The sequence below is a fragment of the Bolinopsis microptera genome, chromosome 3, assembly GCF_026151205.1.
Source record: "Bolinopsis microptera isolate Bmic1 chromosome 3, MBARI_Bmic_1.0, whole genome shotgun sequence".
Classification (NCBI taxonomy): Eukaryota; Metazoa; Ctenophora; class Tentaculata; order Lobata; family Bolinopsidae; genus Bolinopsis; species Bolinopsis microptera.
The window spans coordinates 20,747,685-20,763,184 of record NC_087074.1 but is presented as its reverse complement, the minus strand read 5'-3'; the positions used below and the strand labels follow the sequence as shown (position 1 = coordinate 20,763,184).

At 37.0% G+C, this 15,500-nt stretch overlaps 2 protein-coding genes across 2 annotated transcripts in view; one reads left to right on the top strand and one right to left on the bottom strand.

The window, feature by feature from the left end:
- The window catches only part of LOC134813287 (solute carrier family 35 member F6-like), a 32,669-nt gene extending 31,663 nt beyond the window's left edge, over window positions 1-1,006 (top strand). Inside the window, exon 5 of the mRNA XM_063820977.1 lies at window positions 879-1,006. Within this exon, the coding sequence (XP_063677047.1) occupies window positions 879-1,006 (128 nt within the window). The remainder of the gene's footprint in view (window positions 1-878) is intronic.
- An 11,429-nt stretch (window positions 1,007-12,435) lies between these two features.
- Window positions 12,436-14,628, bottom strand: LOC134813286 (medium-chain specific acyl-CoA dehydrogenase, mitochondrial-like). The gene is made up of 5 exons (XM_063820976.1): window positions 14,364-14,628; window positions 14,002-14,086; window positions 13,631-13,785; window positions 13,299-13,491; window positions 12,436-12,568 (listed from the first exon to the last, which is right to left on the bottom strand). The coding sequence occupies exons 1-5, from the start codon at window positions 14,623-14,625 to the stop codon at window positions 12,436-12,438; spliced, it is 828 nt and encodes a 275-aa protein (XP_063677046.1). The 5' UTR covers window positions 14,626-14,628.
- Window positions 14,629-15,500: the final 872 nt, after the last annotated feature.

The window sequence follows — 15,500 nt, the reverse complement described above, 5'->3', positions numbered from 1 at the left end:
GGAGAAAACAGTAGGCACGAGCCCAGCTTATAAGAAGCTGTATTAACCTATAGTTAGCTTGTAATTGTCGTATGAGTTGAATTATTCGTCGCTGACAGAAATCTGGGCTATTTGATTGGTTGACATTGGCCGGTTACGAGAAATGCTCGTATTAAATCTCACTGAACAAGTTTTGTCCAGGTCTCATAACAAGATGGAGTGGAAGAGTCAAGAGTAGTGTTCTAAACCTCGACCTACCGTGAGGACTCTCCGTCAAAACTTGTCGAAGTGGATGATGAGGGTGGGTGAAAATTGTTGGTTTTTTTAGTTTCGATACTACAAGAACATGTTTTTGTTCAAACTGTTCCGGTTGTTACCAATTATGTTGCTAACATCCTAAAGTGGGCCTGATTGCAAATTTTTTGTCAATTTTTCAGGAAGATAAAATACGAATAGCTGTTGTCACGGACGGTACGATTGGAGGGGAGTATCGCTAATAAGCAATAACTGAACGATATTTCGACAAAGAAACATTCTGGAAACAATATTCAGCGCTCCTGAATACCGACAACTCAGGTTCAATCGAGCGAATTTAATAAAGTCTGAACGTGAAATACAAATTGATATAAAATTGATGCAGTGAACATTTTTGTTTCCCACAAAATTTCCGATTACTAGCTTGGCGCAATGAGACTATACATTTTTTCATCTCTATGCGAATTTTTAACTGTGCCCACTCACCTACATGCAATATTTCTTTTTTAAATGAAGCATTAACTAACAAGCGTACTAACTAAACTAAGAACGCGAACGCAGGCTTAATAAACTTCACTAATACAAACTGAGCGAGCACTCGTGAGATAATCTCAAGTTTCTCACGGAACCCCTTATGATTTCAGGGCTGTTATCACGTGAAGAGTTAAGAAGCAGTGTGGAACTCCTGGCCAAACTTACGGCTCATCCCCTCTCCCCTGATGACCTGGACAACCTAGTGGACACAGGACATCAACAAGGACGGGGAAATTAAATTCAACGAGTTTTTGGAGAGTTGCAGAAGTCGACAACCAGTTTTTACAATGGAATATTTGACCATGACACTATCGATTTATTAATGTAATGTAGAATTGGAATGTTCGATGTTCATGCTGACAAAGTGACAAAGTCAAGTTTAACGAATTAGAATAGACCAAGTATATGAATAATGAATGCAGCTTGTTTGTTCATGTTGCATCTTAATGTGCTTGATCATTAGGTGTAGAAATATTAACTAAATTACGATGCTAGCAAGCGATAACTATTGACATTGTTTGATGTGCAGCATTTGTTCTGAAATTAGTGATGAATGATATCGAAAATACTTGCTTTTTTTATGTAGATAGTTTCAGTTAACATCGTTTTAATTTTCCTCAGATGCCTTAAAGTTCCTGTCCTCCTTAATGATAATTTATTGTATGTTACGGAACAAAATCGATCGACACTGAGAGCACCATCGAACAATTTGTAGCATTTTCACTATCAATTTCAAACTAATTTTGACTTAGCTGGGATTTGACTGCCTCGTAGAGGAGTTGTTCATAAAGTTGTTCCTTATAAAGTATTTGTGACCCAATAGTATGTTTATTATTTGACACTGGAATGAACTGGTAGGCAGAACAGGGCAGGTGCTGTAAGATCTAAACAGGTAAATTTTATGCAGTCATGCCATTGGCCGAGTCTATTGATGAGTGTGGTTTTTTTCCGTGTTATGTATTGCATTTTGTGTATGATTAAGTGTGTTAGTTTGCTTAGATTTGTAAAGGATAATTCTATTTACATCTTCACTAGGAAAAAGAACTTGAACATAGATATCTTACATTGATGAACTACAAGTTCTATCGAGTGTGTAGTGCAAAAACTCAGATTTTTGGTCGCTGAGTATTTTGCCAAAATTTATGGCACTTAATATGTTAAGGTACCTAAGCGTATAGGTGTAGCACGATGACAGTCGACCTCTTCTAAATCATTATAACGCCGTCTATGAAGGGAATAAAATATTCAACTTTCAATTTTGGACCACGTTTTGAGGTCCAAATGAACATTATTATTGGTTTGAAGGTGGAAATCAAGGGGGTAATAAACCAAACAAGGTCCGGCGTTATCATGTTGTCAAGAGGTTTGTGGAGAGGTCAGTCTGAAGCTTGTCTAATACTATGTACCTAATTACATGTAAGGTACTTATCATATAAACTTTAAAATTAAAGTAGGCACATTAATTGTAGATTTATTTGTATATTCCTATTTAATATGAAGTTGCAAGTTTTACAATCAATTTTCAAATCCGAAAAATGTACGACTGTCAATTTGTCTGTGATTCTGATTGAGTGATAGTGAATAGCCTATATTAATTGGATTTATATTGAAATACGCGTACGATGCCAACATTTCCTTAACACGGGTGATACTCGTAAAATTATCTGTTCCATCGACGATCCAACTCGGCGCGCCGTCCTGTTTTGCTGATAAGATATAAACCACAAGTAAACAAACTATTTGCAGCTCGTAGCTCTGCATGCTACGATCTCGTAGCATAATGTGCATTATAAGCATAATAATGTGCATCGCAGCGCCCACATCCTAGCTTCCGACAATATTAAAATGTTTCAGCAGTAATAGTAATTATTTACTAATAACAAGAGTCGCTCGCCAAAATTTTATTAAGAAATTCTTGTGACTGTGAAAAGGCCCTTTGCCTTTGATTTGGGTACGAAATTGATCTAAATCGTTGTATTGTTTGGACGTGACGCTAATTCCGAATCCCCAAGACTAAAGGATTCCATACGTGGGGTAAAAATGCTTTCCCTGGACCGATAGTTATGGGCAAAAAACCGTAGTTGGTCACGTGACAGGCACTTAACGGGTGATACTCGTAAATATCTGTTCCATATATTAACCGTCGACGAGTCCCAACTCGGCGCGCGTCCTGGTAAGTGTAGGTTAATTAAACTACAAACAGGGCACCGTTCGCGGTGGGTCTACAACGTGAGGCAATGTACTGAGTAACTCCCCACATTCAATTGTAGGTTTGTAACCACCGCCAACTGTTTTGTAGATGATTGGAAGATTGATTTCAATTTAGGCAGAACGAGACAGTAAACAACATACTGTCGGAACAATCTTTTGATGATCATTCAGAGTATAAATGACCAGAATCTCTTGAAACCCTTTAACATAGTACATGTGATAGAAAATCATGCGTTACTGCTTAAACTGCCTTTCTTTGACAACTTCTACCACCTAATAGCACTACAAACTCCTACTTTCCCTCATTGACCTTTAATTGATCATGTGTCAAACGAAAAGTGCATCTACTTGATAAAATGCTTGCATAAAATTGTAAATATCAATACTTTGGCCACGACAATTCAATGCTTCAGAATAAGCCAACATAAATCTAACTATAAAACGGTGGTGGAGGCTGCAAAATACTTCGTGATCACTTTCAAGTAAATCATAGCACTGAAAACATGGCTATCATGCCGATTACATAACTCTTTACCTAATAATACACATTGAAAGAAAGAGAAGACATGAAGAAGCTTGTATGTTTGCAGTTAATACAGTTTTCCATATGGCTCAAATTCGTGTAAAAAAGAAGAACTACTAATGGCCTGCAATATGGTGATGAACTCTAAAACACGATTTATAGTCAGTTCGATATAGTTTAAAAATAAATAACATCACGTGAGGTAGATTCATTATAATATTGTAAGTGAAAGACAAGAATTTGAATATCGAGTATTTTATGAAGATTTGCTGGATGATGAAAAACGATTGATATGCGATGATATTCGTACTAATCTAGTAATCCTTAAAAAGAAACTACTTAATTAGTTATATTAAAGCTATATCTTATATTAATAATTTTAATAGTAATAAACGACTTATAGATTTCATAAAATTCACTTAGTTAAAGATTTATCAGGTTTTACCTTACAAGATGTTTAGCGGTAAGAATAATAGTAAAATCAAATTCTTTTTATTGTATTAATTATGTAATAAATTTGTCCGAGTATATTGGATTTTTCGAAAGATAATTTAAAATGGAACAGTTTACTAAAAGCTGCACCATTCAAGTCAAAGTACATCAGCAACCTACAATGTCCTACGAAATACCCCTCCAACAATCAGATCTAAAGTACTTAACTACAAAAAAGTATATAATGAAGCTAACATTGGACTCAGAACAGTGAATGTAATTGTCATCAAGTCGTTATAAATCAGACCCACTCATAAACATGTCTTACAGGAGAGCTACAATGATCAGTAATATAAACTTCGTAATCCTCCTAATGAAGGGATTAAATTATAGAGACTAATCTAAACAATGTACTGAAAGCTTTAAATCAGTAAAGACGGCACTCAAAAGCTATTGCGATAAATTGTCCTAATTTATGGCTAAACCTATAGCAAGAGTTTTCAAGAGTGGAAAACACTAATCATAATCGAGCAAGTGAAAATTAACTGCAAGGAGCTAAACCATATCCCTATTATTCATATTATCAGATGTGAAGTCTTAGCAGATTTAGATGAGCCTACATAAAGATTTTTATTGGGTTCCTCCGATAAAGCCAAAAATGATATTACTATTGTTTGAAAAAGTTCTATATTAGTATGATTTGAAAAGGAATTATCATCGAATACATTTACTAAAGTTAATCGTTTCAGAAGATGATAATAATTAATGAGCATAAAGCATTCTTACTTATACATCGAATTAAATTTGATGAAGATACTAGCAAATTACACTTATTTATATGATTCACCAAAACACATAAAAAGCCAGTCGGAGTTAGATATATAACGTCTGTAGTGGAAGTATTTAGCAACAATTATCAGTCTATCTTAGCATTTGTATTAATCTATGCTTCACTCAGCTAAAAAATAAATCTATATATGATAATAAATTCACGTTAGAAAATGATTATTTTGTTATTGATAAATAATAGCCTATCTTAGATTTCTTAGTTATGATAATAACCCAGAAAGTTTAAAGTCCTGTCCAGTACTTATTTTTTTCATCTTTATATACATCAATACCTCAATATTCAATTGAAGATAATCTTCGTATGTATTTGTAGAAAGAGTATTTGATTTTAAAGAAAATCTATATTATTTCCGAATCTTATACTTAAGAAGCCTATTTCTCTGATAATGTAGTAAAAATATAAGTTCATTTTTCAAAGATATAACACTTTTGGAATGTCTTAATTATGTGATTGATAATTCTTATGTACTTATCAGGTCAATTTATAGACAAGTATTGGAATACCAATGGTACCATGCAGCACAAACAAATAGCTCAATTTTATTTACATGTTTACGAATAGAAATATATAAACTTTTGATAGAACAAGGGATAACAGAAAAATCTAAAAAGATTAAAAGAACACATTTCGTTATCAAATGAGTTGATAGTTTTATGATTTTAATTTATTTACGAATGTATTAGAAGATATTTCAGCCTAAGGAAATGATAGAAAATAATACAAATATTTCGCTTGTAATGTCTAGCTAGACTTAAAATTAGTAATTATAAGGAAAGTTAGAGTGACGTTATATGATAATAGAAAAGATTATAATTTTAAAGTTTTAATCTTATCCTTTTTTGGTAGGCAAGTTCAAAAAATTTGTCTTATTGAATATTTATTTCTCAATTAGTACGAATTACCAGAATTATTCACACTTAAAGGTTCAAAAATTTGTTACCGAACTTTTAGGTAAAATTGGTTGCGCAAGATTTAATTAGCTGCTTTGCGCACAAGTTTTGTCAAGTTTTAATACCTTAATCGGACCTTATTTGGACGGACATTACATGAACGGACACAATTATGAACGGACCTTAATATGAACGCTCGAAGGCATTCATAACATCAAAAAGCCGAATTTTGTTCAATATTTTTTTTCAACTTTTTTAAATTTCAGCAAATGAATTTTTAATTAAAATCCATTTATACAGTAAGTAAGACAATCAGTCATTAAGCAGTGTAAAAAATGTTAAAATATTAGACATGATCATGTCTCAATATCACATATCATCTTCATCAATGGGTTTTCCGTGCATGAAATAGTCCATGCTTAAAACATCAGAGATTTCTAGCTTTATGGAAACCTTTTAAAAAATCAAACAACCCGGTCCCTGCATTTCCAGTGTTACCTGATAATTTTTACAAGCCATTCGGCGTGAAGTGGTTTTATCTTAGACAACTAGGCTAACCTTAACATCACGTGAGCTTTCCTAGCATTGTTTCATAACCGCCCCCGATAATATGAACTATAACAACGTCGGACAATGTCCTTGCAACACGATTACCGTGATATCCTAGAGGCTGGAGCAAGTTTGTCATATTGGGCGGGGACTAGTTCATGAACTTTGTTGTTGAGTGCCATAAGTTTCGTTGACTTTTTTCTGCCAAGTGACCCTTGAAAACATCATATACGGTAGATTTTCTGTGCCTCCGCCAGACCAAGGAGAACCTTTTTTCCTTCGTTAACTTACGGCACAATAAAGTTCTCAAAAGTTGTCATATTCTGACTAAAAGTTCGAAATGGTAAAATTTTTGAAAAAATTTCAACGGACTTTAACTGGACGGACCTTAATTGAACGGACTTATTTGAACGGACATTAAGATAACGCTAAGGGCCCCATGCAGCGTTCAAGTAATGTCCGTCCAAATAAGGTCCGATAAGTAAATCAAGATAAATATTTGGGGTAATATGGTAAAGAGAATTTATGATGAATTTATTGAAATGTTTCAATCACCTAATATTATTTTGTAATTGAATCGACATATATCGTTTTTCAGTTTATATAAGTTACCAATATTCTATTATTATCTAGTCTTTGTGATTAATTTGTATTGATTTATTATTTTGAGAACTTTATAAATTAGTAACCCCATTATTTAAACCGTCCTAAAAAAATTTATTTGTCCAAAAATTAATTTATGAAGGAGTAAGTTGACAAAAAAGCGCATTCGGATATTCATTTATTGCAAAAAAAAAAAAAAAAAAAAAAAAAAAAAAATTATTGCATGTTTAATTGTTTTTTGTGTTTAATTTACGATAATTTGCATTTGAATCTGCGATTAAATTTTTTTTTGTTGATTGGTAATGTTGTGATATTGCATAATTTATTGTAAATGTAATATATGTTTCAGAAAATTATGTAATGTAACGCGATGAGTTCTTTAAGCGGGCAATTCCAGTCCAAACCTGGAAACATGACCAACAAGATATGTTTTACTTGTTGCATGAAAAGCACTAAATATACTTCATCCTTTGTTTGGGGACAGTAAGATGAAAAAAATCCGAATTTACTGTAAAAAACTGAAAATAGATATTTCAACTGAGAGAAATTTATCACTTTTTCATGATGTTCAGGGAACGAGCCTTACATTTTGATTTTATTATTGTCACCACAGCTCAAAGCATTTAGGTCTTATGTTTCAGTAAGGGCGATAAAAATTATTGTTCCTAGTGCAGTGAAGTTACAGGTACGTGACCAAAATAAATAAAAAACGATGAATATTATATGAGCATTTCGAATCAAACCAGATATTTGAATATAAATTGGCGAAGACGACATTTTCGTCGAAGAGTTTGATTACCAGTCAGATATTATACTCAACAACCGATCCATTTAAATTATAATACAGTCTGACAACAGTCAATGTTTCTCGGTCTCAATAAAGCACGGTTTCAGTCCTCCACTGGGCTCAGCAGACCCTCTGGAGATGATTCCAATTAACATAAGCGTCCGAACCATCCTCTCCTGTCCCCCCCGTTTCCGTCCTTCCCAAACTCTTCCTCCCGTGAAAACCCTGAAGTTATCCAGCACCACAACCTCCCTCCTTCTAACTTTTCTCATGATCCACCGACTCACGATCTCCAAGTTGGCTCTCTGTGAGTACAGGTACGCCTCCCACCATCTGTCTCCGAGTCTCTAGATCCAGGGTTAGGTAGCTAGAGGCGGTGTCTGGGACCAGGGGTTGTCACTTATCTTGGAAAATATCCTCTCCTAACATGGTCATAAGGGTGTGGTGGACTTCTGAGACGTCGTTGTCTGTACCGGTTGAGACTTGTGGTATATTGGCACTCTGCACAGATATCAAAGTAAGTCTGGTCTCTCTTCTGACTTTCTTCTGAGATTGCTGAAGAAAGGTGCTAACCCAGAAACTATCTCCTCCCTCACCGTGTTTTCTCCATAGCATGGAATAACTCTACATGGGATCTGAAAACTGAGAATGAAAACATAGCTTAAATTTCCATAAATAGCTAATACAGACAAAGAAGGATAATATAGAGATAAAACAGAACAAGCTTTTAGTTTGTGGAGATTATAAATAACAATGAAAAATTCGAAATTAAAATTGAACCTCGAACAATACTGGTATAAATAGTTCAGGTCTGTTGTGACCAGCGAGCTCCCACACATACCCAGCATTGGCAGGATTAGGTTTAAACCTCACCACAATCCACCCCCCAAGATAATGTCTCCCTTATACGCCCACACTTCAAAATCAGCGATGATACGAAGCATTTCTTTGTTGGCAGGTATCCTGTCAAAATCCTATACCATGGATCTGTAAGTGAGCTAGAAAATCTCTTGTCTTTACCCCACACTGCTTATAACTGTGTTGTAGCGATACCTTGGAGTTTTTGTCCGTTTTAGGCGCGCCAAAACTCCTGGCACCTGTTGTATCTCATCTGAGGTCAAGGATACTTGTCCAGGTTTGTTGGGACTGGTTAGACCGTACTCTCCACGGAAATTGTCCTGGCCAACAAGCCTGTGTGTCCATCACTCCAATCCAGACTTACATAGTGCTCTGAAACTCCCCTATATCATAACCTTCGCCCCAGGATGAAGATTCCCAGTTCGAAGGATGTCCTGTTTTTTGGTGACTGTTGTTTGCCGAAGCAGGTTTCACAGCAGCACATAATTCCGTGTTTCCACGTCAGGAATGTCTCTGTCTTGTCTCTGATACCGTTTTATTTCTGTTTAGTTTGACACGGTCACTGAGGTGTCTCCACTAGGAGAATGAAACGAAGCAACAACTCTTTTGTAGATATGCGAGGATGTGGTTTGCAATTTAGGGCAGAACGAGACAGCAACATACTTCAATAGTCCTTGGTTAGGGTACAATACAGCTTGAAAAGAAATCAAAATTTAACTGTCAAAACTGGAAATAAATATTTCACGGAGCGGAAATTACTGAGTTATAAAAAATGTAAACATTGCTAATTCTTAAATCATTACCGAAATTTATCACATCATGCTGTTTAAAAATGGCCTATTTTTCGGGTGAAAAATTATCTCTAACAACCCCTAGATCACTATGTAAGGTCAACTGTCACTAGTTACCTCGATCTAGTTCCATGGGCAAATTTTTCACTGAAATAAAATAATGCCCGAATTTTTTGGCTCTCTCTTTCATTCTCTGTAATAGTGAGCTTTCCAAAATTTCTTAATTAAAACTCGAGTGGAAGCAGCTGAGCCTGCCAACGCGTGTAGTTAGGTAAAATATTAAAACAAGCTAACTTATAATATTATGTGTATGAGTACAGATTCGAAGTGGAACATCGAGTTCCGTTCAGGCGAGCTGGGGGGAGGGAACCTCGAGATCGACTGGAAGGGCTGATCTAAAACAAGCTCTAGACCGTCGACAGTCCAACTCGGCGCGCGTCCTGGTAGGTTAAATCATACAACTTAGTATTTACTAATCTAACTAGCCTAGTTAACGAATATATGACATGTTACTTTGCTCTGCAAGTACACTATCTTTCGCCGCGATTTTCGCCTAGTTTTGGCATGGTCGCGCGCCGCGATTTTTTGCCTAAATAATCGCGATTCTTTTTGTCCTTGGACAAGACTGCAACCGGTGAAAAGGAAAGTGAATTTGGTATATAATTAATTTGGAAATAACTTTCATTAGGTTACTTCCAGTGAGTTAGTGTTTCTGAGAGGTTGCAAGCCTTGAACCTCAGGCCTATTATGGTTCATAACATAGAGATTAGAACGGACTGACCGGCTGAGCGCGCCCAGTAAGTGGGGCAATAAACATACAATATAATTTATTCAGTCTGCGCGATCATCATCATAGAATGTTCATGTTGTAAGAGTACGCCGGCGGCGAAGGGATTAAACCGTGTTTTCTTTCCCCGGCGGTGAAGGGATAAATTTAAACCGTGGCTCATGCTCGGACTGTCATTCTGCATTAAAGGAGGTAAGAAACTTTACCTTTCAGTGATAACCTTACGTCCCTTACGAACCAATTGTAAAGGCCTACCTAAACCTTGAGTAGTGTACACTCTACATTGTACATTACACATTAGCAATAGCATTTGTTTATTGGTTGTATAAAACAAGGTACGATGAATGTTGCATTGTTTAAATGGCAATGCCAATACAATAAAAACGAGTTGACGGTTCCTAATCTGTAATCATCATTGGATGACGGTTCTATTTTTATAAATCTCACGGCTAACCCCCTCGATCCTTTCGCTATACCTTATTTGGAAAAATTTTCGAGAAAAGTTTTTCCACGGACCAAAATTTTTCACCGGAACATTTTAGGAGATCCTTTTTTAAAAATGAGGTAAAAATTAAATATACTAAATCGAACAAAATGCGTAGTATAGGATAAATCCGGCTCTTAACTAAGTTCGCTCGCCCACAAATTTCACGTACTTTGGTTTTATGCAGTTTTGCAGCGTACAAAACGATTTACATAAACCCTAATCCGGAACCCAACCTAACCAAAACTCGAAGCTAACAATATCCCCTACTCACAACCCTAAAAACCCTAACCCAGCCTAAACAATCGAATTCATGTTTACTAGCTGTCACGTGCCAAAACGGTTTTTTGCCCATAACTCTCCGTGAAGCATATTTACCCTGTAAGGGTAAAAATTTGGTTTTTATGGTTTTTGCAGCCTTAAATTCCAACGGAAGAACGGCAAAACCATATAAACCAATGAAAATTTTGACGTCCGCGGAGTTTTCTCGTGTAATCCGATTATATGACCCTATATAACACTAATACTCGGGTACAAACTTTTTCACCGTGGGGCATTTCTCGAATCACGCCTTTTGACGCGCAACCCAAATCGCGCGACACGCCCACTAATAAATTATCTCGGCTTCTGATCTACCTGGTACCTCAGCTATCATTTCCATTAACATAAAGAAGAAAATAAAATTCGCGGAATGACAGCTGAGCGCGGCCCCCGTAACTTCTGATCAGATACAGACCTCTATTATGAACCAAAACACAAAAGTTGCTAATTATAGTAGAGGGCTCTTACGGGGATTTTCTGCTCGATACACTAAAATTTAGGCTCTAACCAGAGCCCTCTCGCTTGCAGTAGCGCACAGACCGCCGTATGCGGCAAAGGATATATATTCAACTTGTGAAACAAGCGCGTCCAACGCAGTATCGCGTATACACATGGTTATGTGAACACTAATCACCTAGCAGACCACTTAAAACACGTATTTTTTCGTTCACAACCCTTTTGTAAAAAGGCACTAGTGAAAGTTTACAAATGGAGGTTTTTTTGCAAAAAAACGTGGAATTTGGAGATTGCAGTAGGTGGTTTGATTATGTGTAATTCCTTCCGTTCGTTACCATGCAACGAAAAAACCGCGCGCGTGCGCGAAGATTGCTTGCAGGGGTGATGCATAGATAGCCTTTGGTCAATGAATGTTGCGGCGCCAGTGCATTTATAATGCTCGAAAAGTGGCATGCAAACGTAAGTATTGAGTGTACACAAGTATAGTTTTCTTTTGCTAACAGTCTTTTGCATTTTTAATTGAATTTACAATGTTTCCCCTAGTTAAATAGCATAATTTTATTAATATTAATATATGAGGTGAGCTGATTTGGAGCTTATACTTAAAGTTGTAGTGATGGAAACTAGCGTCCCGCCAAAACAACAAAACAACGGGCCGCAAATTCTGTTGAATCCGTAGAATCGATAAAAGTGGTTTGGAACCAAAAAATGGCCTTTTTTTGAGATTTTTCAAATTTTTATAGTAAACTTAAATTAAAAATTTAGGTGTTCTGGTTACTATAATATTAAATGAGCCGCACATGTTGACATCAATGAAATAACAAAATTGATAATGGTAACCGTCAAAATTTCGAAAAACTTCCGAAAAAAAGTTTTTTGCGCGCAAAATTTTTATTGCCTCCTAAGGCAATATGAACAATATTTTTTGACGGAAAAAACTTTTAGAATAACTGTTCAGTAATACTATTTAATAGTTAAACAGCGTGAAAACAAATTTTTACAGACGAATTTTCAAGAAAAAAAAAAATTTCGCGGAATTGGAGACCAAAAAATTAAAAATAAAATCCGAGCGCTACCAAAAATTTTCATTAACACACGTCCCTAATCTGTTTTTTCTCTGCACGTTTATTCAGTGTCCCATGTCTCACGTCCATGTCTTGTTTGTGGAAGTTTGATAAACGCACCTCCCGGCTCCCCTACAACATTGTCAGCTGGCACCACCACCTCGTCAAATGTTACCCCCCTGGTGTCTGATGCTCTGAAAGGGAGGCTTGTTTAACTACACCACGTGACTACACCACGTGACTACACCACGTGACTACACCACGTGACTACACCACGTGACTACACCACGTGACTACACCACGTGACTACACCACGTGACTACACCACGTGACTACACCACGTGACTACACCACGTGACTACACCACGTGACTACACCACGTGACTACACCACCACGTGACTACACCACGTGACTACACCACGTGACTACACCACGTGACTACACCACGTGACTACACCACGTGACTACACCACGTGACTACACCACGTGACTACACCACGTGACTACACCACGTGACTACACCACGTGACTACACCACGTGACTACACCACGTGACTACACCACGTGACTACACCTCGTGACTACACCACGTGACTACACCACGTGACTACACCACGTGACTACACCACGTGACTACACCACGTGACTACACCACGTGACTACACCACGTGACTACACCACGTGACTGGCACTACCACCTCGTCAAATGTTACCCCTCTGTTGTCTGATGCTCTGGGGGGGGGGGGGGGGGGGAGGGTCAACTTGTTTAACTCTCTTTAAAACAACTCATATATATCATATTGTGCTGTAGTGAACACATTGCAATTATCTTTAAATCGAGGATAACTGCAAATCAATTTCTTTCAACTATGTTCAATATTACACCACGTGACTACACCACGTGACTGTACTATGTAACTAACCGTTGTCCCATATTCCATTCCTTCCTCCCGACAGTGACTCCTGGTGAGTCTGCGTCCACAACAAAAGCCGTGAAGGCTTTAGCAGCCGGGCACTTTGGGTCGGGGTCCGATCGAGTGAAGACAAAGAACCAGTTTGCGTGTCCACAGTTGGTTATCCACATTTTACTTCCGTTTATTACGTAATCATCACCAACTGAAGTAAATTGTATGTCAGCGGGGATCTTTTATTTATTATATCCATTCAATCCTTCCACAACTACCTACCCAACTGATTGGCTATTTATTGGGGTAATTTATCAGTAAATCAATGGCATAGTGATTATAACCCAAACCTTTTCTAGAGCTAGTTCTGGTAGAAGCAACATCAGAGCCTGCAGAAGGCTCGGTCACACCGTACGCTGCAACTAGCAGTTCCTCCGTCATTCTTCCCAGGTACTTCTTCTTCAACTCGTGGCTACCTGCTATTATAACTGGCGACTCAGCTAGACTGAAATGTGAGAATGTTACTCGGTCAAATATAGATTATAATATAGATGCATTGTAAATTTCTGGGGCAAAATTTGTAGTGTTCCCGTTTATTGCGACAAGGAAAAGGCTGTCATCAGGATAAGGAATTGTTCTACGTTTCAATGTAACAAGGTCATATTTATGATATAAAAAGATGTTTATCAAAATGGCATATCCAGCACATCATGTTACAAACCTGTTTCCACCGAGCGCTGTTGCAATACCAGTACATCCGAACCCGATCTCTTCTTGTACGATACAAGCTTCCAATAGGGACAAACCTGACGAATTATATTTCTTGTGAAACTAATTGATGAAAGTTTACATAATGAAAGCCATAGCTGGTGTAGCCAAATCCCTATTCTCAAAAAAATAAAATCATACAAATCTAAAAGTAATTTTTCATTTTACAATCCAAAACTCATGAAAAGTATATCATGTGAATATTATATATATATATATGTATATTGTATTATATATATAAATAAATATATATATATAGAAAGCTCAGGGCACTGAACTCCAAAGCACTATCACAAACCAAGACAATAAACTAACCCAACCCTCCATAGTCCTCAGATATAGTGGTATTCATGAGGCCTAGATCAAAAGCTTTCTGTAGCACTTCCCAGGGATAATCCCCGGTCTCGTCATAGTGGGCAGCTGTAGGAACTACCTCGTCCAGAGTGAACTTTCTAGTAGTTTCTAGTATTTCGGTCTGCTGATCATTCAGGTTGAAGGAGATGTTTCTGGCTGAAGAGCTGACTACAGGGTAGAGTCTTGGGAAGAGTTGACGGGAGATTCTACCTACAAGTGCCATTCTACTTCTGTGAGAATTGGAATATTATTATTAGAAAGTGAGGTAGTAAAACTTCAACGTGTTTAAATTCTAACAAGTATAGATGCGTATCTTGGGGGGGGGGGGGGGGGGGGTTCAAGGTGAGGCATGAACCTAATTGGTTAATTTCGATCACGTGTTAACTAAGTATCCCCTCACCTCTCAACCTATATTTAAACAAGAATTGCGCCCGTTGTTTCGTTTTGGTGGACGCTAGATTTCCATTTCACATTTACTATAAATTTAAGTATAAGCTCCAATCAGCTCACTTCAATCTTCATGATAATAATATTGATAAATTATGCATCAAATACGGGAAACACTTGAAATTCAGTTCAATTGCCGTAGAACTTAACTTGTATCTGTAATTTAAAAAATTGTGAGCAAAGGTAAACTATACTCGTGTACACATCAATACACTACGCGTGCCACGTACGAATTGGGCGTATTAGAGGCTATCTATACATCACATCTCCGCAAGCAATCCTCACGCGAACGCACAACTTTTTCGTTGCATGGTAACGGACGGAAGGAAGGACAGATGACAACATATTTAAACCCACCTATCTCCTTCTCCAAAAACCACGTTTTTCTGCAAAAACCTCCATTCGTAACCTTTCACTATTGCCTTTTTACAAAAGGGTGAAATGGAAAAAATGATATATTTAAGTCATAAGCAAAGCAGAGTCAAAACAATACTGCATCAGTTCAGGCTACAGGAATAAGGTACATGGATTATGGAGGTAAGCATATTGAGAATTTAAGTTAACTACGATAGATGCCAGATAAATACAGAATTTTCTCAAACTTTACTTTTTAAGTGAAACTGAAATGTTATAATGAAACTCATTGGCCAA

Coding starts and splice junctions, on each gene's coding strand:
- LOC134813286 (XM_063820976.1), bottom strand. CDS start 14,625: ATGGCACTTGTAGGTAGAATCTCCCGTCAACTCTTCCCAAGACTCTAC. Junction 13,786..14,001: donor ACAGCGCTCGGTGGAAACAG/GTTTGTAACATG, acceptor CTCACATTTCAG/TCTAGCTGAGTCGCCAGTTA. Junction 13,492..13,630: donor CAGAACTAGCTCTAGAAAAG/GTTTGGGTTATA, acceptor AATTTACTTCAG/TTGGTGATGATTACGTAATA.